The sequence below is a fragment of the Uloborus diversus genome, chromosome 4, assembly GCF_026930045.1.
Source record: "Uloborus diversus isolate 005 chromosome 4, Udiv.v.3.1, whole genome shotgun sequence".
NCBI classification, from domain to species: Eukaryota; Metazoa; Arthropoda; class Arachnida; order Araneae; family Uloboridae; genus Uloborus; species Uloborus diversus.
This window is the reverse complement of record NC_072734.1, coordinates 113,965,038-113,991,057: the sequence shown is the minus strand read 5'-3', so window position 1 is coordinate 113,991,057 and position 26,020 is coordinate 113,965,038. Positions and strand designations below refer to the sequence as shown.

General features: G+C 32.4%; 1 protein-coding gene across 1 annotated transcript in view; it reads left to right on the top strand.

The window, feature by feature from the left end:
* LOC129220772 (gonadotropin-releasing hormone receptor-like) overlaps nucleotides 1-26,020 on the top strand; it is a 114,144-nt gene that overhangs the window by 72,216 nt on the left and 15,908 nt on the right. Inside the window, exon 2 of the mRNA XM_054855200.1 lies at nucleotides 3,401-3,584. Within this exon, the coding sequence (XP_054711175.1) occupies nucleotides 3,401-3,584 (184 nt within the window). The remainder of the gene's footprint in view (nucleotides 1-3,400; nucleotides 3,585-26,020) is intronic.

The window sequence follows — 26,020 nt, the reverse complement described above, 5'->3', positions numbered from 1 at the left end:
GTCTCTCCACTGCGGCATGGTAAATCCGTCACTAAACATTTGGTACAAATAAGTTTCCAGATGCCCTTCTTTATTGCCTTTCTATCTCGTGCTAAAATGTATTTCAAAACATGTTCGGATACGTCCAAAAATAATTTCTTGTTTCTGACAAAAAAAAAAAAACTTTCTGTATGTTACATATACGTACTTGTAAGCTTGAGCGTAGGTAGACTTAGTGCGGGTAAAGAAACATCTCAGTCAATTAAAAAATATATATTTCTAAACAAACGTATTTTTAATAGGAATATCTAACACCAAATAATATTTAGGGCTCATTTCAAGTTGAAAACCAATCTTGGGGCTTTGATAAAAGGGCATAATCCTTTTACAAGGATCACCCCATGAAATAAAATACCAAACACATAAAAACTAAAGCGTGCATGTAAATGCTATGGCTATTGGTCCGATTTGAAATATTTCGCTTTTTTTCATAAGTTAGTTTTGAAAAAGAGTAGAGATTTTTCCCGCAAACAAAATGCTTTCCTCGTGAGGAACATTGTAGTAATTGGCTGTTTTTTTTTTTTTTTTTGTAAAATGCTACCCCACTGAGCTTTCAACAACTATAAGAATTGTTTTCCTTTAAAGGTTAAATAGCTGACTAATACTGGATTCGGCGTATCAATCTTCTGTATTTGAAGAGGGCACTTTGTTAGTTGTGATGGGGACACCACGGTGGTGGAAATGATATCGATAGATAACAGTATATACGGCTTTTACAGTAGTAGAAATGACATGTTGCGGTGAGTATCGTAATGTGTTTTGGAGGAATATAATTGCAATGGTGGACTGTGTTAATTACAACTCAACAAGAGTTTCGTTCTCGGTTCTAGTTTGGGTTGAAGCAATCAGATGCTTCAAAGCTTGCAGGTTTCAAATTGCTTTACTAAGTTCTACTTAAATCAAAGTTGAAGTCTCAAAAAACGACAACTATCAATTAACGTAGCAAAATATTTATTAACCTATAAAAAAAGTGCATTCGAACCATAAATGATTCTTTCTGATATTAGAGCCCGCGGCTACGTTCGTAAATGAAAATAAAATGGAAATCTGAAAGATTTTTTTTAATTTTAAATTAGAGTTAGCCTTAAAAACTCAAAAGATTTTTAATCTCCTTTAGAACCATAGGTACTGCATTGAATACAAAATTGCCGGCCGACATCAAACCGTTTTAACGCTTAAAAAAAAAAGGCCAACATCCAGAGAGCGTCCATCCAGAAACCACCAAAGTGCTTAGCATTTAAACAGCCACTATCTTGAATTTAAAAAAAAAGATACTGCACAGTGATTTTTTAAAGCCATCCAATGTACTGTTACGAACACACTCCTCCACAACACATGACGATGCTCACCGCACCATACCATCGCTACTACTGCAAATGGCGCATATACTGCTATATTTTGATAGCTTTTCCATCACCGCATCCCTACCACAAGTCACACAGAGCTCTCTGCAAATACGGGAGGTTGATATGATGGACCCTGTTCTTTGTAATGCTTCTTTCCTACCAAGAAAATTTCATCAGAATACCACCTATAGACATTGGGAAAAGTTTCAAACACAATATGAAGATGTTTTCAGTAAACGTTATTTATGGAAACTTTCTTAAATGAATGTAATAAAAAACACAAGACTTAATCAAAATGCATAAGAAAACGCATTGCAAATAATCAATTACGTGGATTTCATTCTTTTCATTTTTCAAAAAAGAAAAGTTTCTCTCGGAGTTTAGAGTAAAAAATAATTTTATCGATATTTTTGTTTCAAGCAACAAGTAGCATTCCGAGAAGGTAAAATGCGTTTCTTTTCTTAGAAAACAGTCCCGTGCTTTGAATATTTTAATCGCAAATAATTAATTTTGTTTAGCCATAATTTAGATTCTGAAAATGTTTTGCAGTTTACATTCATTCAATTGCTTTTTCTGTATCGCTTGAATTTAATTTAGTTATCAACAGCATTTGATTGCTTGGTAAGAAAATTAACAATGATGATTTGGAGTACATTAATTATTTATTTTTGACTCGTATTAACGCATTTGACATTTATGAAACTTCTAGTCAACAATAAGTGACTCATTTACTATCGCTACACGTTACATGGAATTATTATAGTTTTTTTTTAAAGGATTATTTTATCAATGGAATTTAAATCTAAAACTACATTGAATTAATATATTTAATTCTGGAATATTAAAACTCTTATTTTTATTAAGTCTTATAATCATTAAAAACTTGATCAATAATGTTTGGTTTTAGGCCTTTTCTCTCTAAGCTGCTCAGGGCTTTTTTTTACAATAATAGAGAATTATTTTCGCATAACTATTCAAGCGTTTCACTTTTTGCTTATCATCACATTTACCATTCTTTTTAAAGAGTATTCGAACTGAAAATATGTCATCTAAGAAAAACGCTATTATTTAAATCATCTAGATGGTGATGGCGTTGCATGTCGATGAAACAAAATTGTTTTGACTAGCCCATACTTTTTTTTCCTACTCTGTTAGGGAGCCATGACTCTATGATTTTTTTCCATTTCTGAATTTAGAGTTACTTGTTCTTTTTATGTTTCTGTTATGACCATAGATCAAGTATAACTAGATACACAACTCTTTAGCAGCAACTACTGACCACCATTGAGCGCGCGAATGTCAAAAGCAAAAGCGTAGCATATTCAGGATGCAACCGCTAAATACTGATCTACAGTGGTCGGTAAAAGTTGTTTGTGCGCGTGCACTTTTCCGACGCTTACCTGTTCATTCAGCTGTCCATTAGGGTGGTTCAAAAAACTTTTTTTCTGCTAGAGTCCAGGACACTCCCTATTTTTTTTTTTTTTTTGAGACTTACTAATAGTATTATGCTGTAAAAGTTTTAGCTTCTTACTCAAATTTTAAGAGGGTGCGCAATGAACCCTCAAATTAACATTAGTCGTAGCATAGCAAATGCCACAAATTGAGAAATATTTAATTTTCCCAGCTGTTTTTTTTTTTTTTTTGTAAATAATTGTTTTATTGCAACGTATATGCATATTTCTAGTGTATATTATAATATGTAGCATTGTTTTCGCAGTTCAAAGTATTTTTTAACCTCCCTCCCCATACTGATGAAGCTTGGGGGAGGGGGGGTTGAGCACCCTCTTTCAGTTGAAATAGGAAGCTAAAATTCTTCCAGCATATTGCATCCACAAGTCTAAAAATATTGAGGGGTGTCCTGGTATCTAAGAGAAACTTTTTTTACATGTATTTTTGAACCACCTATTGTCCATAGAACCAGTTTCTCGTTGTGTATCTAGATAATACTATATCTATGGTTATTACTGAAAAGTGTTCTTGCATAAAAATTTAAGCAAAGCTTTTATCCTTTTCAGGTATTTGTATTTAGTGTCATGCGAGGTCCTTTCCAAGAGGAGTTTTACCAGTGTGTAACTTACGCATTCTACACAGCTCAGTGGCAAGAACAACTCTACACAACTCTCAGCCTTATTTTAATGTTTCTGCTGCCACTCATCATTCTCATCACCACATACATCACCACTTTTCGCACCATTGCAAGTAAGTATTTTTTTTAATTACTTCTGGAGTGATGTAGTGTTGATGGAGATTGAGCAATGCATGTAGCAGTGTATCGAAACCAAATGGTTTATGCAAGATTTTACTTATCCTATAATGTGTATGCAAATTTGGAGAAACGCTTTAATATAAGAGCTATTTGATTTTAGCAGTTATGTATTATCGCCATTCATATGTCTAGAAAATGTGTCGGGTTTTGAAGAAAGCAATTTGGTTTTTATTAAATTCCTTTGGAAACCAGAATTGCTCTTTTTTCCTTTCAAGTCGGAACTTAAACTGACAAAATTTTCTTTAATTTTGATTTTATTTGCCCGTTTAAAATTTAAAAATTCTTTAAGAAACTAATTTCTGTTCCTCTTAAAAATTTGAAATGTTTGGAAAGAATTGACCCAGAAAGACAGGAAAAGAATTGTCCTTTTTCAAGCTAAAACTGTTTCTACAAAAATATTGTCAAAAGCATAATGTGGTCAACTTCTATGTAACAAAAACAGTTCGCATTTGAAACCCCTTTTTTTCCAATGGGACTTTTTAAACACATTCCACAAAATGAGCAGAGTTCGAAAAGATTTTAGCCCTTCAAGCGACGTTGATTTACAAACCTTTTACGACTTTCTCTTATCGGATATACAGGGGCGCCTTCAAGGAAAGTCACGAGAGGGTACTAAGATCTTCCAAAAATTTCCGTATCTGTAATATTTTGTCTGACTATGCTGCAAAATTATCACCATTCGTCGAAATTTGGAGCTCCATTTGGCAAATCCTCACCCTCACAAGTTCTCGCCCTCACAAAAATTTTACTTCGAATCGACTCTGCGTTTATATCCTCTTAATTGTAAAAATCGACATAGTTGCACTCTAAATACTAATGACATCACGTCATTAGTAGTTGGCTCTCTCTATAAATAATACGAAAAAGAAAATATTATTGATCTATCTTTTTAGTGCTAAGTAACTACTGCAACCGAAATTTATGTGAAACAATGTATTGGTTTGAGAAACATTTAAAAAGACCGATGAAAGTTTGATTACTCAACTTTCCCCTTCCAGATGCTTCTGCTGCATTTTTCCAATTTCCGGATAAAGGACTTAACCAGAATCTTTGAACAACAATGAGCTCCTTCGAAATGACTTTCTACATTTTTCCAACAAATTATTATTTATTCAGGCTGAGAGAGAAACTAACAATTAGTTGTGCTTTATTCATTTCGTTATTCCATCCATATTATTATCCTAAGCATTATGGGATCAGAAAGAAGCTTCAGTGAATCCGTTTAATTCTAAGTACATAGCTTTTAATTACCAGCAAATAGTTGTGCTGATTCTGATTTTACTTTGAATTCTTCTAAAAATGTTCTCAAGAGTAGAAAAATCAATTCTATTGATTCAGGAAGCTGTCTAGTTGATTTAATTCCTTGGATTAGATTAATTAAAGTCGTTAAACAATTAAAATGCAAGCAACTCGTTTTCATTTAAAAATGGTGTTCATTTACAATTTATAAAAACGTAATTAACATGTGAAAAGACAACTTTCGATGACAAGATTGTAAGCAAATAATTTGGATAAGAACTAGATTAAAAGCAAGCAAGACTTTTGGGAATTTTCTGAGTTTTTTAAAAACAAATGTATCATTAGCATGTAGTTCTCCGTGCAACAAATTTTCTCGGGAAGCTAAAAAGATAAAAAAAAGTTTAATTCTCAGTAAATATTATGATAGGCCCCTATTTCCTGCTGCATTTTTAGCCATCTAATGTGAATTTGCATAGTGTTAAAGTTACGTTGGTGCAAAATATTGGCCACATACATCGAAAAAGAAAACATCTTTATTTAACTTCAAACCGGTTTGATTTAATTGTAAGATAGTTTTTAAATTTTAAAACTGTTCCATGAACTTTGAGAAGAATTAGAGAACTTAGGCAGTATGAGCTCAATTAACTAACTCAAATTATTATTTCTTTGCTTTTGTAGCCAGATGATCTACAAAAGAAAAAAAAAAAACGTAAAATTTTCAAAGAGTAAAATCTGTTTGCGTCACAATCCCTTTAAAAGCGTTTTGTTACTACTGTATAAAGTTATTTCCTTACTTTAAATGCTTATTTTAACACAACATTATTTATATTTTGGGAAATTAAGTTACCGATTTTTGTTTGAATGATTCCGTTCATCCCTTTAGGCGTCATATTTTAGAAAATTTCCAACACCAGCATTTTAATTGGCAGCAAAACAAAAATATTTCCAGTATAGAAGATCAAAATAGAATAATTAAAATAAAACTGGTTTTTACTTGCAACTAGAGGTGTAAAATTTCCGGAAATTTTGAAGTGGTGGAAAAAATGAACAGGTTTTTTACCGGTGTTTTTCGGGAAAAATTGGAAAAAATGAAAAAATTGATTTTTTTTTTGAATGAATAAAAATAGGATTTCTTAATGGTTCTGTGTTTCTGGGAACATATAAAGGGTTAAGCATCAAAAAATATATGCAACCCAATCATCTTCTTTTTCTGTTTGACAGAAGTACACATAAAGGTAAGTTTAATTAGAAAAAAAAAATTTTGTTTTATAATTGAGAGCTTTTTTCTTCAAACACTAGAAATAAGTCAATTTGTCGTTCAACCAATAATATTGGGTAAGCTGGTCCAATCATAACAATTACATTTTCTTTTTTAGATTACCTTTGAAACTTGAAATAATAATTGTAATTTTTGATTTTCAAATATGATTGATATTGTTTAAAAAAAATAAGTATGATTTCCCTTCCTTGCTGAATGAAAGCTATTGAGTTTTGATTTTTTTCCAATCCAGTCTAAGTACAAATCAAAACTTAATTGCTTTTTCCTTTTCTTTCCAACAGAAACCCCAAACCAAAACTGCGTTAAAGCTGAACCAAAACTTAAACTGGTTTTTCAGTTTATTCAGGCGGCCGTGCTAAGCACAGTAGTAAAAGTAGTTATACCTGCACTTTTGAACAAAACTGAGTTATTACAACCAAGTTTTTCTCTATTTCGTATTTTACTTAACAAAGAAAATGTTTTAGAGTCATTTGATCTAAAACTTTTTTGTTAAAAAATTCTGAAAAAAAAAAAAAAAAATATGAATCAAATGTATTTAAGATGCAAACTTCAAAACCCAATATCTCAGCTTGAGCTCAACAGCAGATTCCACTTTTCTGCTTAGCACGGCAGTATAAAGGGTGCGGTAAAAAAAAAAAAAAACTCGGACAAAAATTGCATCATCGAAAGAAAGTAAAGTAATTTCATTTCAATGAGTGTCTTTTTTATTTTGTCTCTCACTTAATTAGAAAATAATTTGCAATATATCTCCTAGTTTATGTACTGTTTTTCGGTTTTCTTACAATTTAAAGCATAAAACCTGCTATTTTAAAGTTGTTTAACCAAGTAGAAAGACAGTTTGTTTGTTTGTTGTGCCTCAGCAAACAGTATTTGATGCAGTATGCTGCTTCAAGTGGCTTGGAAATGATAGTCGATGTCCGAAAAGTGTACATAAACGAACAGTGAACATTTCAGTTAATCGTTAGGTCATCCAAAAGTGACTTCAATGAAAAATTCTTGGGTTTCCACTAGAGAAGTTGTTCGTAAGATGGGGGGGGGGGGGGATTTATGATCGATAAGGGTGACTAAAGGCAAAAACAGCTCAAACAGAAGTTTTACAAGTTCCAAAAAGTTCAGGCAATCGTGTGGCTCCAATGATGCCGGAAACGTTTGAGACGGGCTGCAAGTTTACGCTGGAAGAGATATCTTTCACTGATTTACCGTTCAACCAGCTTATACTTACAGCTCTTACTTTGATTCTTTAATAAGATTTAAAATTCAGCTTAATATGTCTATTAGACAAATTTACAGTTTTGTTGTGAGAAATTCTTGAGAAATTTTGGTTCATTAATAGAAATGTATGCGGCTTACGGCCGCCCCTTACCTTGGCGGCCCCGTGTTCTGTGCACGCGCTGCACATCTCACAGTCCCGTCAAGAGACAAAAAACCTCTGGTTTTTTGTGGATGAGGGTCATAAAATGAATCAAAGTGTACTAGAAGGACATTTTAGAAGTTGTTGTACTTCTGTGGACCTAAGAGCACTTCAGCGTAGCAATGTAGACTGGACATATCAATTGACTCTACAGCAGTTCATATGGCTAAAAAGACAAGGATGGAGCAAGGCGCATTGTTTTTGACGTGATATCATCTTTAGAGTGGAAGCTTTACCCGCTAGATCTCAACCCCATTTATTACACTGTATGGCCTGTTTTAGAGTCAAAGGTCTACCCTAAACTACATATATTTTTGCACTCTCTAAACCAATTGCTTAATAGGGAATAGGATTGATTAAAGGACTTGCGGCCCTTGAATGAAAATTGCAATAAGCAGTTGCACCTCTGTATTACTTCAAAATGTGGCCAGTTTGAAGCCAATTAATTTATTGATTGCTAAAGGTCTTCTCATGTTATTATTTTTGTGATTTGTTAATTTATTTATTTTTAATTAAGTTACAAGGTAAATTGCTTGCTGTTTTTTTTTTTTGCTGCATCCTGTACATTTTGTTCGCACATTCAGCAAAAACATAGTTCTGTGATTAAAGTTTTATTATGTTTAATGAAAAGGAAAATATATTATTCACTAAGGATATCGGTTGAATTTTTTTTGCAAAAAGTATTAAATGTTTTTTTTTTTTTATGTATATGCAAATTATCTTATCATACAACAACTTGCATTATCAAAGTTAGACAGTAGTTTAATATACAAGGAGGGGGGGGGGGAAATTGCATCAGAATTTAAGTATGAGAAATTTCTAATCACTTTTTGCTGAAAATGTCAATTAAATCTTCCTGAAAAGTTGAAATAAATAATTTTTCAGTTTTTCCGGAGAAAAAATAAGCCCCTTCGGAAAAAACGGGTTTTTTTCCGAAATTTTCCGACCGTTTTCATCTCTACTTGCAACTAATAAAACCAACAATATTTAAAAAGCAACTCATAGCAGGTCTGTTTCAAGATGTGTAGGTAAAAATAATTTCTCTTTATTATTCTTCAACTTTAGCGAGACTTATTATAAAAGTTCAAAATGATATTAAAAACTGACAGCAAAAACAAAATAACTCATTTTCGTAATAATTTGAATCAAAATTGAAAACGTTTTCATCCACTTTCTTTAGATGGAACGCAAAATCGAATCCATATTTTAGACTTTGTTAGTTATGTACCACCACTAAAATAAATACGGATAATTTTGTTTCTTTTTTGCTCATATGATCTGTTCTATTTTATTCTTAGAAACTTTTTTTTTATTTTTTTATTTATTTTTTATTTTTTCAGCCTATTTGTTTTTTAACAAAAAAACTTCTTTTTCTCGAAAATACTTATAGGCCTTTCCACGGAAATTTGCCGCGCACGTGACGCCTCATACATTTCATTAAAAATAATACTTTAAAATATGTATTAAATAACTTTTTTTTCTGCTTGACAAATTACAAACTTATGTGTGATTTCTTAGGAAAAAAAATTTCGTCATTACCCTATAAATTTATTACTTTTTAACGAAATATATGAACCGTTGAGTGCGGTACAGAAGGTTCACTTTTTTGTGGACGGGCCCTCATGTCAAATATTTCAGAGATGTTCAAAAACAGCTTTAAACCAAAGGTTCACAAATCTTTTTTGTTCAGTGGATCCTTTGACGATCGTTTCTTAATTTTTCGTGGACCCCTACTTACGGCTAATTCTGAAAGTAGTTAGAATGTGTAATATTTAGTCTAGCCTTGAGAAACGTGTCAGATAGTTAAGTTTCGTCTCATTCTTTCTAAAACCTACCTGCTGATGAAAGTTGAATGTATGGAAATATATTGGGATGAATTAGGAATTTGCTCGATAGAGAAGGAGTTTACATTGAAAGTTTTATAATATTCTCTTAATATTGAATTTTTAAACAATCAATAGTTTCAAACTCAATTTAGACAGCTGAAACCTAGAGGATTCATTACGAAGTGGGAATTTAAAAGGAAAAAAAAAAGTCTAGTTTTTAGTTTTTAAGAGGAATTGGTACCCTAAAACCTTTAAAAAAAACTAATTTTATCGTTTTTATGTATTCAAAATATTTAAATCAACAACTTTTAAACAATACCACATTCATGATTCTATTTATATGTTCATAATTATACTGAAGTGAAATTTTTCTTTCAGGACTCACTTTTTTCTAAACAGTTTTTTTTTTTTCTTTTTGTGTGGTCAAAAACAGCCTTTTTTTTTTCATTTCAAAAGTGACTGGTTGGTTTCGTGTCATGGATAAAAATTGAATAGGACCGAGGATCCTATGTACAGTATCAGCGATGCAAAAATACAATTTTCTTTGCATAAGTCTACCCACGAATTTTCACTTATTTGCTGTAATTGCACCAGGATAGCGAGACAGTTGAAAAGATGCTCGGGGGTTAGTTCCCTGTCTAGGCAACTTCTGCAGTGGAAATACGTCCTTGTCCCGTCTTTATATATCTTCATCCCTCCTGAGGTGTCCCGTCCTAAGTCTTGTTAATGTAGTGGTGAGGGTTCTATTGGTACTGATTTCTGGAATTTGGTGTTTGACTATTGGTTAAAACTTAAGAAAATACGCTGTTAAAAATTCAGAAAACTTATGGTAAATATTACTGTAAAATGGAGTGTTTACAGTAAAAGTAAAAAATTACAGTAAATTTTACCTAGAAAATTAAACGATTGAAGAACCAATGGATACACCACGTGACTTACAGTGCGAAGAATATAACACCGTATTTTCAGTCACTGCCTGCCAGTACGATGGTCCCGAGTTCGATTCAGCCTCGAGCAGTTTACGTTTTTAACTCTCGCTTATTCTACCGTAAAACTTTTTTGTAAAATAGAATTTTATGGCAAAAGTTACTGGCAGAATGGATGCCAGTAACTTTTACCGTAAAATTTCGGGATATGAACAGAATTTTCTTAAAATGTCACTTCAGTAGACTATTACGTATATCATGAAAACGCTGAAAATTGTAAGTTTCTATCATAAAAAGTTTTCAAGAAAAAGGTACATAAAGGTTAGCAATATAACATTAAGCATATACAGGGCACCGACTCCTCAAAATGCAAGCATACAAACAGAAAAAAGTGCACAAAATAAATCTATAGATTTTTTTTTTCTTGTAAAAGCCGTTGCCGGGTTTCTATGTTAAATCTGTCCTTGCGGCTTTTTCGACACGCACTTGGGGAATCATTTTGGTGTCGAATGAAAATATTTTAGCCAAATTTCCGCTCTTTATCTTAAACAATCTTCGATTTTTTTTAAACTTGTTTTTTCGATTTTAATTTTTTTATAGTAAAATTTAAAATTAATGAATGGTAACTTTTTCCCTTATTCTTAGAAAAAAAAAATGCATGAAAAAATATTATAGTCATAATTTTTAAATGAAAAGCCGATTTTAGGTGACGGAAATAAAATTTAAATACTTTTTTTTCAATACCTTTCTGAAAAGTCACTCACTAAATTTTGTCAGAAAATGTCTTTTATACTCATCTAAACTCAGGAATTTTTTCGCATTTTTCAAAGTGGTGGAACAATAAGAAAAAAATTGAAAAGTGTTTTTTTTTTTCATAATTTTGCATTTAAACTAATTAAAATGCGTTTTATTTCCGAAAAATTCATTTAAACTAAGTCAGTAAAAAATCGTCTCTTGACTAAAAAAATTCATTAAAAATAATTTTTTTTAATCGAAAATTAGTGTTTGCTATTAGTTTTGCAAAACAAAAGTAACCAACAATACCTAATGGCAACGTTAGTTCTTATTTAGGATTTGAATCAACTTATTCGAACAAAATTTTAACGTTATCCAGAATTTTTTACCTTTGAGTTTATATTTTTGTCCAGGTTTCACATAAAAATAAAATATTAAATTTGCACGGTTTTTATTTGCGTTAATTTTTAAACAAAACTAATAAGTTATATTAAATTTCGAACACTTTTTTCAAATATTCATCTTGTTTTAATAAAAAAAAAAGTTAAACTGATGCAAAGTATAATTAAAACAAGATCAAAGATATTTTATGTCTTTTTGAAAAATCTTCCAGAATTTGAAAGAACGCAGAATACTTTTTATCAGATGCATAAAATGATGGTACCAATAGATATTGACTATAAAACAAATAACCAAAACAGAAGATGTTTTTCTGCAAAAAGAGAGAGAGAGAAGAAAGAGTTACACATTTATCCCAACTTTAAAATAATTTTTGGCGGAGTTCGTTTTTCCATAGTTCAAAATCTTATGTTCTTATTGTGCAAAACATATGCATAGGTAGAGAGCTAAAAATTGATTTTAATTACTTTATATAATGATTAGTTTTTAGTGATAACTTTCTTTGAGTGGATCCAAGCTCTTGGAGCATTATTTGTATCTCATGCAACGCTAACTTTATTTTCTTAACACTAAAGGCCATAAATATTTTATACGAGAAAACTCGCGTCTATACATATGTACTATTTAGCTATAAAAACATTTCTAAGCATCAATAAAAGTTTATTTCGTTTCTATTACGTTAGAATCGAACTTTGATGGTTTTTATCCACACCATTTTTATCTCACACTCCTTTTTCTAAATGCTGCATGATTTTTCTTTCTGCATGTTGGATTCGCATCCGAAATAAAATAAGTAATGCGTAAAAATGTGGATACTCATGTACGCGTGGAAAGGAAGTTCTAGTTCTAAAACGTTTTAAAAAAAATATATTAGTTTGTAATGTATTTACAATAATTTTTTTCAATAATGAGTACGACCAAATAGAATGATAATTTAAGCCACCAATTCGAGAATAGAGAACTTTCAAGAAATTATTATAAAAACTTGAAAAGCGTTTAAAAATGTGTCATTATACTTGTTTATAATATCAGTATAACTATTGTAATTACAACTCTTTAAAACTAATCCATTAAATACTGATTCCATCGGGACTGCTAACCATTGTTGAGAGAATTAACATTAATATTACATTAATATATTGTCGTAGAAATCGTGACATTATTTTAGCATAGACTTCAATAAGAATCTTACTAAATATCGCCAAACTAACATTGTATTTGGCATCTTTTTCTGGCGCAAAGTTTGGCATATCAAAGTTGTTGTCAAATGTTTACCAATGCGTAACGGAATTTCCATTTATATTCTGTTCTTTTACTTATGTTTTGGGCTAAAATGTAACTTCCATTGCACCAAAATAAATACAATTTCAACAATACAAAAACGATGATAGAGAATATACAGGACCAGTAGAGTAATTAAGAGAAACTTGCTTTCGCAATACATATTGAAGGCGACCGGTTTGTTGGACAGTTTGTATCTGCAGAGGAATCAACTCGTTGAAGAGAAATAGAAAAAGACGTTAAATAATGATCTGTATTAAGGTATTTTAAATCAACTCTGAAACTGAGGATGAAAACAAGTATGCATTTGCTAAGAATTGCATAAGATAACTCAAGACTGAATGTATCCAAACAGCAAAATTCATATACTTGCAAGGCAAAAAAAAAAAAAAAAAAGTTAAGGAGGCAAAACTTGTAATTTAATTACATAAGAACCAGATTTTCTTCAGTAGAAGAAAGAATAGTAATGACTTAGGTATTAAAGCCGTACAACGACTAACATCATTCCGAAAACGTGTTTATTTTTAGATTTAAGTACATATAACTTTAGTGTATTGTTAATATTTGAGAGTTCACTTATATATATATATATATATATATATATATATATATATATATATATATATATATATATATATATGTATATACGAGGCATGTTTTTAAAGTAAGTACCGTTTTGATATAAAAAAAGAACGAGTACAGATAGAGCAAAGAAATTAATTGCACAAAAATCTACCATCCTTACGCTATTTTTCGACATTGCTCCCGTGATTTTCCAAGCATTTGTCATAGCGTGGTGCAGGTTTTTGTATACCTATTCGTAAAAAGTTACCGCCCGTTTAGTCAACCATGAGGACTCTTACAGGGCTTTGGCTGGGGCGTTTTTGAACATCCTCTGGTCTGCCCTCACCTCGCTCGCAGCATCTTTCATTTGTTTCGGCATCTAAAGTCTTTCGTAGGTGGTCTGTGGCACAACAGCAATAATGAGCTCAGAGAACATGTTATCCCATGGCTGACTACACAGGCGGCAATTTTCTATGAATAGGTATACAAAAACCTGTACCACGCTATGACAAATGCTTGGAAAATCACGGGAGCAATGTCAAAAAATAGCGTAAGGATGGTAGATTTTTGTGCAATTAATTTCTTTGCCTTACTTTAAAAACATGCCTCTATATATGTATATGGTATATATATTATACACCCCATATATATATATATATATATATATATATATATATATATATATATATATAGCTATATATATATATATATATATATATATATATATAGTACTTGGGTCAGTTTTAATTGCACTTTAAAATAAAAATACCGGTTCGCATTTTATAAAACATAATGTTTTCTATAAGCATGAACATATCGGAAATCAACGTTTATCAGAAGAGTCCAGAAATTTGTCCTAGGCTGTAGTTTTTGTTAATTTGTTTTTATTATAGATCATTTCATCGTTACGATCTTTAAAATGTACAGCGTATTACAGCATCATTTGCAATTTCCATTTTTTATTTTAAATATAGTGCATTTCAAAGCTTTTATTACTTTACCCGATACAATTTCATGCAAAATTAGGCAACATTATGAAAATTTAACAAATTTTTATAGTTGCTGTTTTTATCTAGATGCTTGCAAACAAAACTAAATCACAAAATATTACATTAAAAAAATAAACCGTGTAATACAATTTTAGTTTTGTAAGAATTTTGTTTTTAAATTAACATTCATAAATAGTAACAAACTCTTTTCATTAAAATATTACGACTTTAAACAATAAATTTATTGTTTACACAATTTAAAATAATTACCTCGACTGCGGTTGAAGATTTTTAAAGGCTCAGTTAATTGCTTGAAAGTATTAATTTACTCCTATAATAAAAAAAGAAAGGAAAAAAAAGAGAAGAAACACACATTAATTCCAAAAATTTTCATACAAAATATATTTTCAATTCAAACTATAATATTTTAAACCAAATATTAGATAAAGTAAAACCTTTTTTAAACCAATTTAATTAAAATTCCATGAAACTTTTCGGAATAGGTGCAAATAAATTTGGCAAAATCTAACTCAAGACAATTTTAAAAGACTTGATTCTGAAATGGCAAAGCTAGAAGCTATAGAAAGTAACTTCAATTATTTTCTAAACACTTGTTAGCTAAGTTACTAATTGAGTTACGCTGAAGAGCTGGAACTTAATCTGCTTCAATAATTGTTTGCATTTTTATTCACACGGATTTAATAGACTTTCATCGAAAATTGTCGGGCTTCCTGTTGATTGCAGATTATGAATTTGTTAGTGTAACAAAATAATAGTTTAATAAGGATTGAAAATTACAGGAAAACATATGCGTTATGTATTTTTCATTATAGTTGAATTTTGTAATATATTGTTTATAGCATTCAGTGCGTGAAACATCGCCACTGTGCATTTTTTTGGCGCCAATATTTGTAGTTGTTGTTGTGTCTAATGACGTGCAGAGTGCGAAAGGTTTAGATGCCTCTAAAAGTCTTGATAACAAGATCTGCTAATTCTGGAGCCCGATGGCTGTACAGGATTTCAATTGGTGGTGCTCTAAGTTCGAGGAGAAAGTGAATAATGGTCTGAGAATTAAAAACATGATCAGCGGCTAGTTGTTAATGGGGACAATGCTTACAGATGGGATAGGATTGATTATTAGTTGGAAATATCTTCATGTCGTTGAAATGTCCAGTGCGTAGCCTAGCTATTGTAGAAGAGAGGTTTTTTGGGCAGTGAAAGTCGGGGATTGTTGCCTTGCTGAAAAGCTGATGGTAGATCCTTCGCCTGGCGACATTCACGTCTGTGAAGGTGGCTGTTAATGGTTGATCTTGGTCACGTGCTTCCTTTGCAAGGGCATCTGCACACTCATTTCCCTCGATTTCGACATGAGCGGGGATCCACTGGAGAACACAAGTTATCTTGAGGAGTGGAGAAGAAAATTAATTTCTTGCGTCAGTCTTGTCACACCGTTAAGTATAGAATAATTGTAGTAAAATGATGTAATGAGTTGGTGACTGAGGGACTAATGTCGATACTCTAATGCGGACTTTTAGAGAATATTGAGCTTATTCAAAAGTATATTTTCAAACTACTCTATATGGTTTAAAAAATAGGGTTTAAAAGAGAGAATGTGTTGATGTTTATAGACATTTTTTCCTCTATCTGTATGGGGTTTTTATTAGTATTTTCATTATCCAAATAAATTTTTTTGAGCATTTGCTGACGTTATTTGAAATCTCTTAACCTTTATTCTATCAGGGTGTTTAGCGAAGCTCATGTCCTTTTTCTAATGAGGAATTTTAGAAATTATTTTTTACAATGAAAAGTCTTAAGTACTATTGTCATCATTCTAATACGAGTTTTTAGGACTGTGTTAATCACTCCGATGGCAGTTTTTAAGGACTGTTGCCTAGTTCTTATGAGGATTTATAGGGTCTGTTGACACTATTTTCGGACTCTTGCTTTTATTCTAATGTCCATTTTAGCTATTTCTCTCCTTATTCATTCTGGTATTGGGATTTTGGGGGCAGTATCAACTTAATTTACAAATGTTTCTCATGCGAATGGAAACTTTTAAGGACTAAGGCTTCATTTTAATGAGTATTTTTAGCAATTGTCGTCATCGATATGACGGAAAACTTTAAACCTTGATTTTGAGCCTGATTGTTGAACACACGTCATTTCACCTAATTCTTTATTTTGACTTAGACTGCGCGAAACCAGGAGACGCAGCTGATACATAATAAACACTTTTAGTTTAATTAAACTTTTCCCTCTCAAATTGTGTTGTAACTTTATTTTAATGCAAAAGTAGTGACATAACTGATGGTTTACATTGTTGCTCCACTTCTCAGAACAATGAACAGAGGGAGTGGCTTCTTAGTTAAATTACATTCTAACTCTTAATGATATGAAGATTAGACAAAGACATAAACAATGCTCCTCTTTATGCCGAAGGAAAAAAAAAACCTCTTTTACATTTCTTACGTGCAAACAATTGATCCTTGATTATATTGATAGTATCGAAATTGATTAAACAAAATTCTGAAGTCTTAGACACGATATATATACCCTTTTCGTGAGAATAACCCAAAAACATGCTTCGAGTCGGACATTCCTTGTGATTTCAAAAAGTGTTTTCTATCTTTAAACATCTGTAGGTATTCCGACAGAGTTATGCTAAGAATTCTGTATGTATTGGTTCTAATTAAATGTTTGGAGCAACTGCTGCCAGTCGTTGTGATTTATTCTTATCAGTATTGGGCATCAACTAAAAAAATCAACTAAATTTGTAATTGATTGATTAGTTGACTAAAGTAATCTGACTCCCATTTAGTTCAGACTAATATTTTAAAAATTTAATTCAATTGCAGACGAAGATTAACGTTAGTTTAAACTAACTCGTTAGTTGATTAAAAAAACTAATTTAGTTCAGATTGATTTAGTTCAGATTAAATTAATCAAATTGAATTTAGTCAGATTAAAAGTAATCAGATTAAAAGTAATCAAATTGAATTTAGTCAGATTAAAAGTAATCAAATTGATTTGATTACATTTATAATTCAGATTAAATTCGTAAAATATGAATGTCACATGAACAGAGGCACATTTGTATTTCTACGTGTATGTACATATTTATGCAAGCATACACGAGTTAATACGTGTATATACGACTATGTGCGTGACAATACGTATATAAACGTATCCCGCGTATATTCGTGTACGGAGGTATGTTTGAATTTTTAAGTGAAAATACATATTTATGTGTGCATATACGAGTAAATACGTGCATATACGAGTATGTACGTGTATACAAGAGAATATGCATATGGATGCGTGTTACCCCGAGTATACTCGTGTACAGAGGTAAATTTGCTTAGGTAAATTTGCTTTTAATTGTGAATACACATACTTATGCATGCACACAAGCGAATATACGTTTATATACGTGTATACATGAGAATATGCGTATAGATATGTGTTACCCCGAGTATACTCGTGTAAAGAGGTACATTTGTATTTCGACGTGTATATACATATTCAAGCATGCATATACGAGAAAGTACGTGTGCATACAAGTATGTTCGTGTACACACGAGAATATGCGTATAGATATGTGTTACCCCGAGTATACTCGTGTAAAAAGCTACATTTGTATTTGTACGTGTATATAGATATTTATGCGTGCATAAACGAGAAGGTACGTGTATATACAAGTATGTTCCTTTACACACGAGAATATATGTAAACATACGTGTTACCCCGAGTATACTCGTGCACAGAGGTAAATTTCTATTTAAACGTGTATGTACACATTGATGCATGCATATACGAGAAAATACGTGAATATACGAGTAAGTACGTGTACACACGACAATAGGTATATAGATACTTGTTTAACCCGAGTATACTCGTGTACGATGGCACATTTATATTTCTACGTGTATATGCATATTTATGCGTTTATAAACGAGTAAATACGTGTATATACTAGTATGTACGTGTTACCCCGAGTATACTCGTGTAAAGAGGTACATTTGTATTTCGACGTGTACATACATATTCAAGCATGCATATACGAGAAAGTACGTGTACATACAAGTATGTTCGTGTACACACGAGAATATGCGTATTGATATGTGTTACCCCGAGTATACTCGTGTAAAAAGCTACATTTGTATTTGTACGTGTATATAGATATTTATGCGTGCATAAACGAGAAGGTACGTGTATATACAAGTATGTTCCTTTACACACGAGAATATATGTAAACATACGTGTTACCCCTAGTATACTCGTGCACAGAGGTAAATTTCTATTTAAACGTGTATATACACATTGATGCATGCATATACGAGAAAATACGTGTATATACGAGTAAGTACGTGTACACACGACAATAGGTATATAGATACTTGTTTAACCCGAGTATACTCGTGTGCGATGGCACATTTGTATTTCTACGTGTATATGCATATTTATGCGTTTATAAACGAGTAAATACGTGTATATACGAGTATGTACGTGTACACATGAGAATATGCGTATAGATACGTGTTACCCCGAGTATACTCGCGTAAAGAGGTACATATGTACCTCTTTACACGAGTATACTCGGGGTAACACGTATCTATACGCATATTCTCATGTGTAGACGTACATACCGTATAGATACGTGTTACCCCGAGTATACTCGCGTAAAGAGGTACATATGTACCTCTTTACACGAGTATACTCGGGGTAACACGTATCTATACGCATATTCTCATGTGTAGACGTACATACACGTATTTTCGCTTGTGTGCACGCATAAGTATGTATATACACAATTAAAAGCAAATTTACCTCTGTACACGAGTATACTCGGGGTAACACGTATCTATACGCATACTATCGTGTGTACTCGTACATAATCGTATATATATATATATATATATATATATATATATATATATATATATATATATATATATATATATATATATATATATATATATATATATATATATATATATATATATATATATATACTCGTTTATAAACACATAAATGTGGGAGCCGAGCTACTGGTAATAACTGTGAAAATGCTTGTATTCACTTATAGAAGCACTCATTGATGACATAGTTTTAGCTACTAAACATTTAATGATAACTAAACTACACATAACTAATATTTACAAAAATGATTACAATGCAGAGGTGCAGCCGTCTTGCTGCTCGTCTTTACAAACGTCTTACGTCTTTCGTCTCCTCCAAGTAAATCACTAATCAAAAAAGTTTTACCGCCCTTGGCGCTGTTCGTTTTGTCGCCGGACTCTACGTCGTCATCTCTTGGCGAGTTTTACATACAAGAAAGCTAAAATGTATGAAGGGCTGTGCAAGTGTACCAGGGTGTACCAGAGTCGGCACCACAAGTTCGGCCGTCCTGCACTCGACTGGACCTCCAGGCGAACCTGAAAATATAGTAAGCAAAAAAACAAAAACAAAACAACAATTAAACTAAAATTAAATTGGTTGCAAAAGTTTTTCGTCTTCAAAAGTTCAGTCTTTGATTTGCCCGTCTTAAAATTTCTCGTCTTCACAAAAATGTTCGTCTGCAAATGAAAACTGTCCGTCTTTAAAAATATTTCGTCTTTAAAATTTTTTCTTCGTCCTCGTCTTTGAAAAAAATTCGTCTTCGTCTTTAAAAAAAAATATCGTCTTCGTCTTAAAAAATATCGTCTTCGTCTTTAAAAAATATCGTCTTCGTCTTTAAAAAAATATCGTCTTCGTCTTTAAAAAATATCGTCTTCGTCTTTAAAAAATGTCGTCTTCGTCTTTAAAAAATTTCACCTTCGTCTTTAAAAAAAAAAGAACTTCGTCGTCGTGCGTTTCGTCTTTTATCATTTGCTTCGTCTTTCTTTCGTCATTTGTGTTTTCTTTCATCTTTTTCGTCTTCTTTTGGTATTCGTTTTTCGTCTTTAAATTGAAAGTATGGACAGTTGGTTACAAAAAGTCGGTGTTCTTTTCTTCTATTTTTACACTTCTTTGCTTCTTTTAATCTTTTTTTTTTTAATTAACATTCCGAAAAGTTGTTCCATGGTTTAAGGAATTCTGCGCATGTTGATGTGCAGTTTGGTCCTTCGTGAGTTCCTTCTTTGATGACATCAAACGTATTTCCTCCTTTCACCTTCGTTATTCTGTACGGGCCTAGGTACTTCGGTTTAAGTTTTAGGTGAGGTCCAAATTGCGTTCTTTTGATGGCGACCAAATCGTTAACTTCGTAAGGCTTCGGTTTTTTCCTTCGTAAATTGTATGTCTTCTTGTTTTCTTCCTGAATTTTAAAAATTTGTTCCTTTGCATGTTTTCTCATATCTTCTCTTTGGGCTTCAAAACTGGCTTGAAATTCAACTTCAATCATTTCTTTCAGCTTTTCAAGTCCTGCAACCTTCATCTTCGTTCCAAAAAGTAATTCAAATGGAGTTTTATCAATGCTTCTTTGATATGTTGAGTTAATGGCTTGTTGCAGTTTATTCGTGTGCTTGTACCATTGAGTAGGGTTTTCCAAGGACAATTTAGAAAGAATTGCAATAATTGTTTGATTAATTCGTTCGACTTGGCCATTTGCTCTTGGTAATCCTGTCGTTATAAAATGATGATTAATGCCCTCTTTTGCGCAGTAATCAGCAAATTCGCTAGAAGTAAATGCTGGTCCTTTATCCGAGATTATTTGTGAAGGGTTTCCAAATACAGTCTTTTGAAGCTCTAATTTGGCTATGGTTTCAGCAGACGTCGTTGTTTTTGTTGGGTAGATCCATACAAACTTAGTAAAGGCGTCAACTACAACAAAAATGTGTTTGTAATTTTTGTTAGTACTCTCTAAGGGTCCAATGTGGTCAACATGATACGTTTTCAGTGGGACGTCTTCTTTATGCAATGGATGCAAAAGACCTTCTTTTTTTCCCTTTTTATGGTTCAGAAGTATACAATGGACACAATTTCCTATTATTTTTTCTATTTTCTGTCTTAGTTTTGGGATAAAATAATATTCTTCTATTTCCTTTTCAGTATACTTGATACCTGAGTGACTTTTCTCGTGCGCATTTCTTATTATCTCTGTTTGCATATTCTCTGGTACAACCACTAATTCTTTACCTTCAACAAATTTATATAATATTCCATTTCTATCACAATAATCTTCATAATCTGAAATTTTAAGTAATTCCTTAATAGTTTTAATTTCAGTATCTTTATCTTGAGCTGATTTCAGCTGTGGCAACAAATTATCGACTGAAATGCAAAACACGTCGATAGGGGAGCGGCTGAGAGCGTCAACATGTGGCATCTTGCTTCCAGGACGATGTTCAATGTCATAATTAAATTCCTGTAGTAACAAAGCCCAACGAGCTACACGGGTACATAAGTCTCGTTTTGACAACGTTTTCTCAAACGCGGCGCAATCGGTTACAATTTTGAAATGGATACCCAAAAGGTAAACACGGAACTTCTTTATCCCTTCGATGACGGCTAGGGCCTCAAGTTCATAACTAGAATATTTCTTTTCGGCATCAGTCGTTTTTCTACTCATGAAATAGGTTGGATGAAAATTCTTTTCATTCGGGGGTTTTTGCATCAAAATTGCAGAATACCCTTCTAGGCTAGCGTCCGTATGAAGTTCAGTCTCAAATTTAGGGTTGTAGATTCCCAAAACAGGTGTGTCAGCTAACAACATTTTTAATTGGTTGAACGCATGTTTTTCTTCGACTCCAAAATGAAATTTTCGATCCTTTTTCAAGAGATCACTTAACGGCCTAGCTATTATGGAATATTTCGGGATAAACTTCCTAAAATATCCTGTTAAACCTAAAAAGCTTTGAACCTTTTTCAAATTAGTCGGCTCTGGAAAATTAAGAACTGCTTTAGTTTTTAAAGTAGATGGGAAAATATTTCCACCCTCGATTACATGTCCTAAAAAATCAATACCTTTTTTCAAAAAATGGTACTTCTTAAAATTTACTTCAAGTCCGTATTCGCTTGCAGTTTTTAAGACCAGTTCAAGGCGTTCAATACCTTCTTCGGGAGAGGAAGACAAAATGATTATATCATCCATATAAGGCAAAACAATACCCTTATTAATTAATTCTCGAAAAATAGTGTTGATATATCTTGTAAAGACCGCCGGAGAGTTACATAATCCGAAAGGGACTTGGCGAAATTGGTATTGTCCTTCATGAGTTACAAATGACGTATATCTTCTGCTCTCTTCACTTACATTTACATGAAAAAAAGCGTTTTTGAGGTCAATAGTACTAAAAATATTGGAGCCCTGCAGTCGATCCAAAATATCTTCAATTAGTGGAAAAGGAAATCGATCTTTTACTATAACCTTATTTAGTTTTCTATAATCAATGCATACGCGCGGTGTCCCATCTTTCTTTTTTACAATAACCACTGGACTGCAATACTCAGAGGAACTGGGTTCCACTACACCTTCTTTTAACCATTCGGCAACCTGAGCTTCGACGATCATTTTTTCTGAGAATGCCAACCGACGGGGATGATGCGATATAGGTACGTCATTTTTTACCAAAATTTTTAACTCAACATTAGTGGTTTTAATTTTTTGAGGCACATAGTTGGAAATCAATGTATTTACTTTAGATCTTAAATCATGAGGAATATCAGGGGAAATATTCATTTCAACTTCTTCAACACATACATTAATTGGCAAGACAGATAAAACATCATAATGTTCTGCATCTTTGGGTTTAGCTTGAATCGTAACACCATTATCATCAATTATTGTTATTCCTTGCATCAAAACATTTAGTCCGATAATTACATCGCAAGCCATTATTTCGTTATTCACCACAACTACATCTGCTTTACATTTAAAATTGTCAATTTGAATATCACTCTCAAAAACTCCAACTGGTTTTACTTGACATTTACCGAATCCTGACAAAACAGTATTTAAAGGAAGTAATTGAAATCGCTCACCAAGAGAATTCAATTTTTTGAAAATCGATTCCCGGATTAATGTGGCTTGTGACCCTGAATCGACAATAGCATTTTTTACCACTAAGTTACCAATTTTTACTTCTTTATTTAAATTTTTCTTCTTTGGAACATTTAAATGAGCAACGTCTGGTTTCTTATTAGGGCAATTAGAAGCTTTGTGCCCAAAATTTTCGCAGTGAAAACATTTAAGCCCCTTATCCTTGTGTACACAATTTTTCGAAATGTGGTTTTTCAAACCGCAATTGTAACAAATTTTTTCTTTATAATTTTCCTTGTTGGTGTTATATCGCGTCTTCTCATTATTTTGTTCATAGTGTATCTTATTTTTATTGTTTAAATCTCTTTTGAAATTGGAAGTATACCCACTCTTTTTTAGGCGATCATCATTTGACATTTTTTGCTTGGTTCTGTCGAAAGGTTTCTCATTTCTAGCCAAATCATTTTTCATTACTTCGTATACTTTGAGTTTTTCTTTAAAATCATTTATATCGCGCGCTCCATAAAGAATTGTTTTATTTTCCGGTTTATCTTGAATTCCCTTTATTACATAACTGATAAGAGATATGTCATCAATACGTCCAGAAAGAGCCAATTGTTTCATCTTTAAAAAATATTCTTGCGTAGTCTCAGAATGTCGCATTTTACGCTCGCTCATTAAACTATGAAGCGAAGCCGAATTAACTTGTGTGGAATATTCGCTGATTAGCGCTTTCTTTAATTTTTCATAAGAATTAATATTTTGTTCGGTGTTGATAAATAATGCGGCATTTCCTCCAAAACAGCGTTTAGCAAAAATAAATTTTTGAACTTCAGTAAGGTTAAATAACTTAGAAACACTTTCAAAAGTTTCTACCCAAGAAGAAATGTTCTCATGCGGTTCTGCATTAAATTTCGGCAGGGAGTGTTCAATATCAGAATAATGTAAAAGATAGCTCGTAGCCAAAACATTGCCTGAATCAGAATAATTAATTACAGGCGGCGGTGCTACTTTGTTTTCAATTCCAACAGATAAATCGTTACTAATAACTTCCTCGTTCTGACCGGACTGCTGATGATCCGAGAATGAGTCATCTTCTGAGTGAGAATGTTGTTCGTCAAGCTCTGACAGCGAAGCAATATCTGTCAGAAAGGAGAGAATGCTTTTTGCTAACTCAGATTTATTTCCTTCCAAGGGAATGTTCAAAAAATTTGCAATAGTTATTATTTCGTTAAGAGAAAAATTTTTCTCGATGTCTTTTAATTTATTTTTGAATTCATCTGATTCTGGGTTGTATTCAAATCCCGTAAAATTTCTTAAGCGCTTTCTATTGGAACTATCCCCGTTATCAGAAAATATAAAACGGTGGAGAAGCACTATTTTTTCTCGCTTAAAGTTTCTGAGCGCAAAGTCAATGTTTTTAATCTCTTTCAACTGCATATTTGAAGAAAATAAATTCACTCACCCCTTTTCCGGATGCTTGAAATCAGATAATCCAACAGAGAATTTAAGATAGTTCACCAGGAACAGTCACATTTGACTCAGTTCTCTTTTTTTTTTTTTTGCAATTTTTCGGAGACAGTTAGTATCAATCAGTTTTCCGGTTAATCACACTTGCAAACATTATAGTCGAAAATAATTTTCGTGTAGGCGTTCCCTCATATCCATATCCCACTTCTGAATTTTTTGTGGGAGCCGAGCTACTGGTAATAACTATGAAAATGCTTGTATTCACTTATAGAAGCACTCATTGATGACATAGTTTTAGCTACTAAACATTTAATGATAACTAAACTACACATAACTAATATTTACAAAAATGATTACAATGCAGAGGTGCAGCCGTCTTGCTGCTCGTCTTTACAAACGTCTTACGTCTTTCGTCTCCTCCAAGTAAATCACTAATCAAAAAAGTTTTACCGCCCTTGGCGCTGTTCGTTTTGTCGCCGGACTCTACGTCGTCATCTCTTGGCGAGTTTTACATACAAGAAAGCTAAAATGTATGAAGGGCTGTGCAAGTGTACCAGGGTGTACCAGAGTCGGCACCACATAAATATGCATACACACGTAGAAATACAAATGTGCCTTCGTACAAGAGTATACTCGGGTTAAACACTTATTTGTCGGGTGCATACGTACTTACTCGTATATACACGTATTTTCTCTTATATGCATGCATGTATATGTATATACACGTTTAAATAAAAATTTACCTCTGTACACGAGTATACTCGGGGTAACACGTATGTTTACATATATTCTCGTGTGTACATGAACATTCTTGTATATACACGTACCTTATCCTATATACACGCACAAATATGTATATACACGTACAAATACAAATGTACCTCTTTACACGAGTATACTCGGGGTAACAAATATCTATACGCATATTCTCGTGTGTACACGAACATACTTGTATATACACGTACTTTCTCGTATATGCACGCTTAAATATGCATGAACACGTAGAAATACAAATGTACCTCTTTACACGAGTATACTCGGGGTAAAACGTATCTTTACGAATATTCTCATGTGTACACGTACATACACGTATTTTCGCTTGCGTGCACGCATAAGTATGTGTTTTCACAATTAAAAGCAAATTTACCTCTGTACACGAGTATGCTCGGGGTAACACATATCCATATGCATATTCTCTTGTGTACACGTACATACTCGTATATACACATATTTACTCGTGTATGCACACATAAATATGTATATTCACTTAAAAATTCAAATATACCTCCGT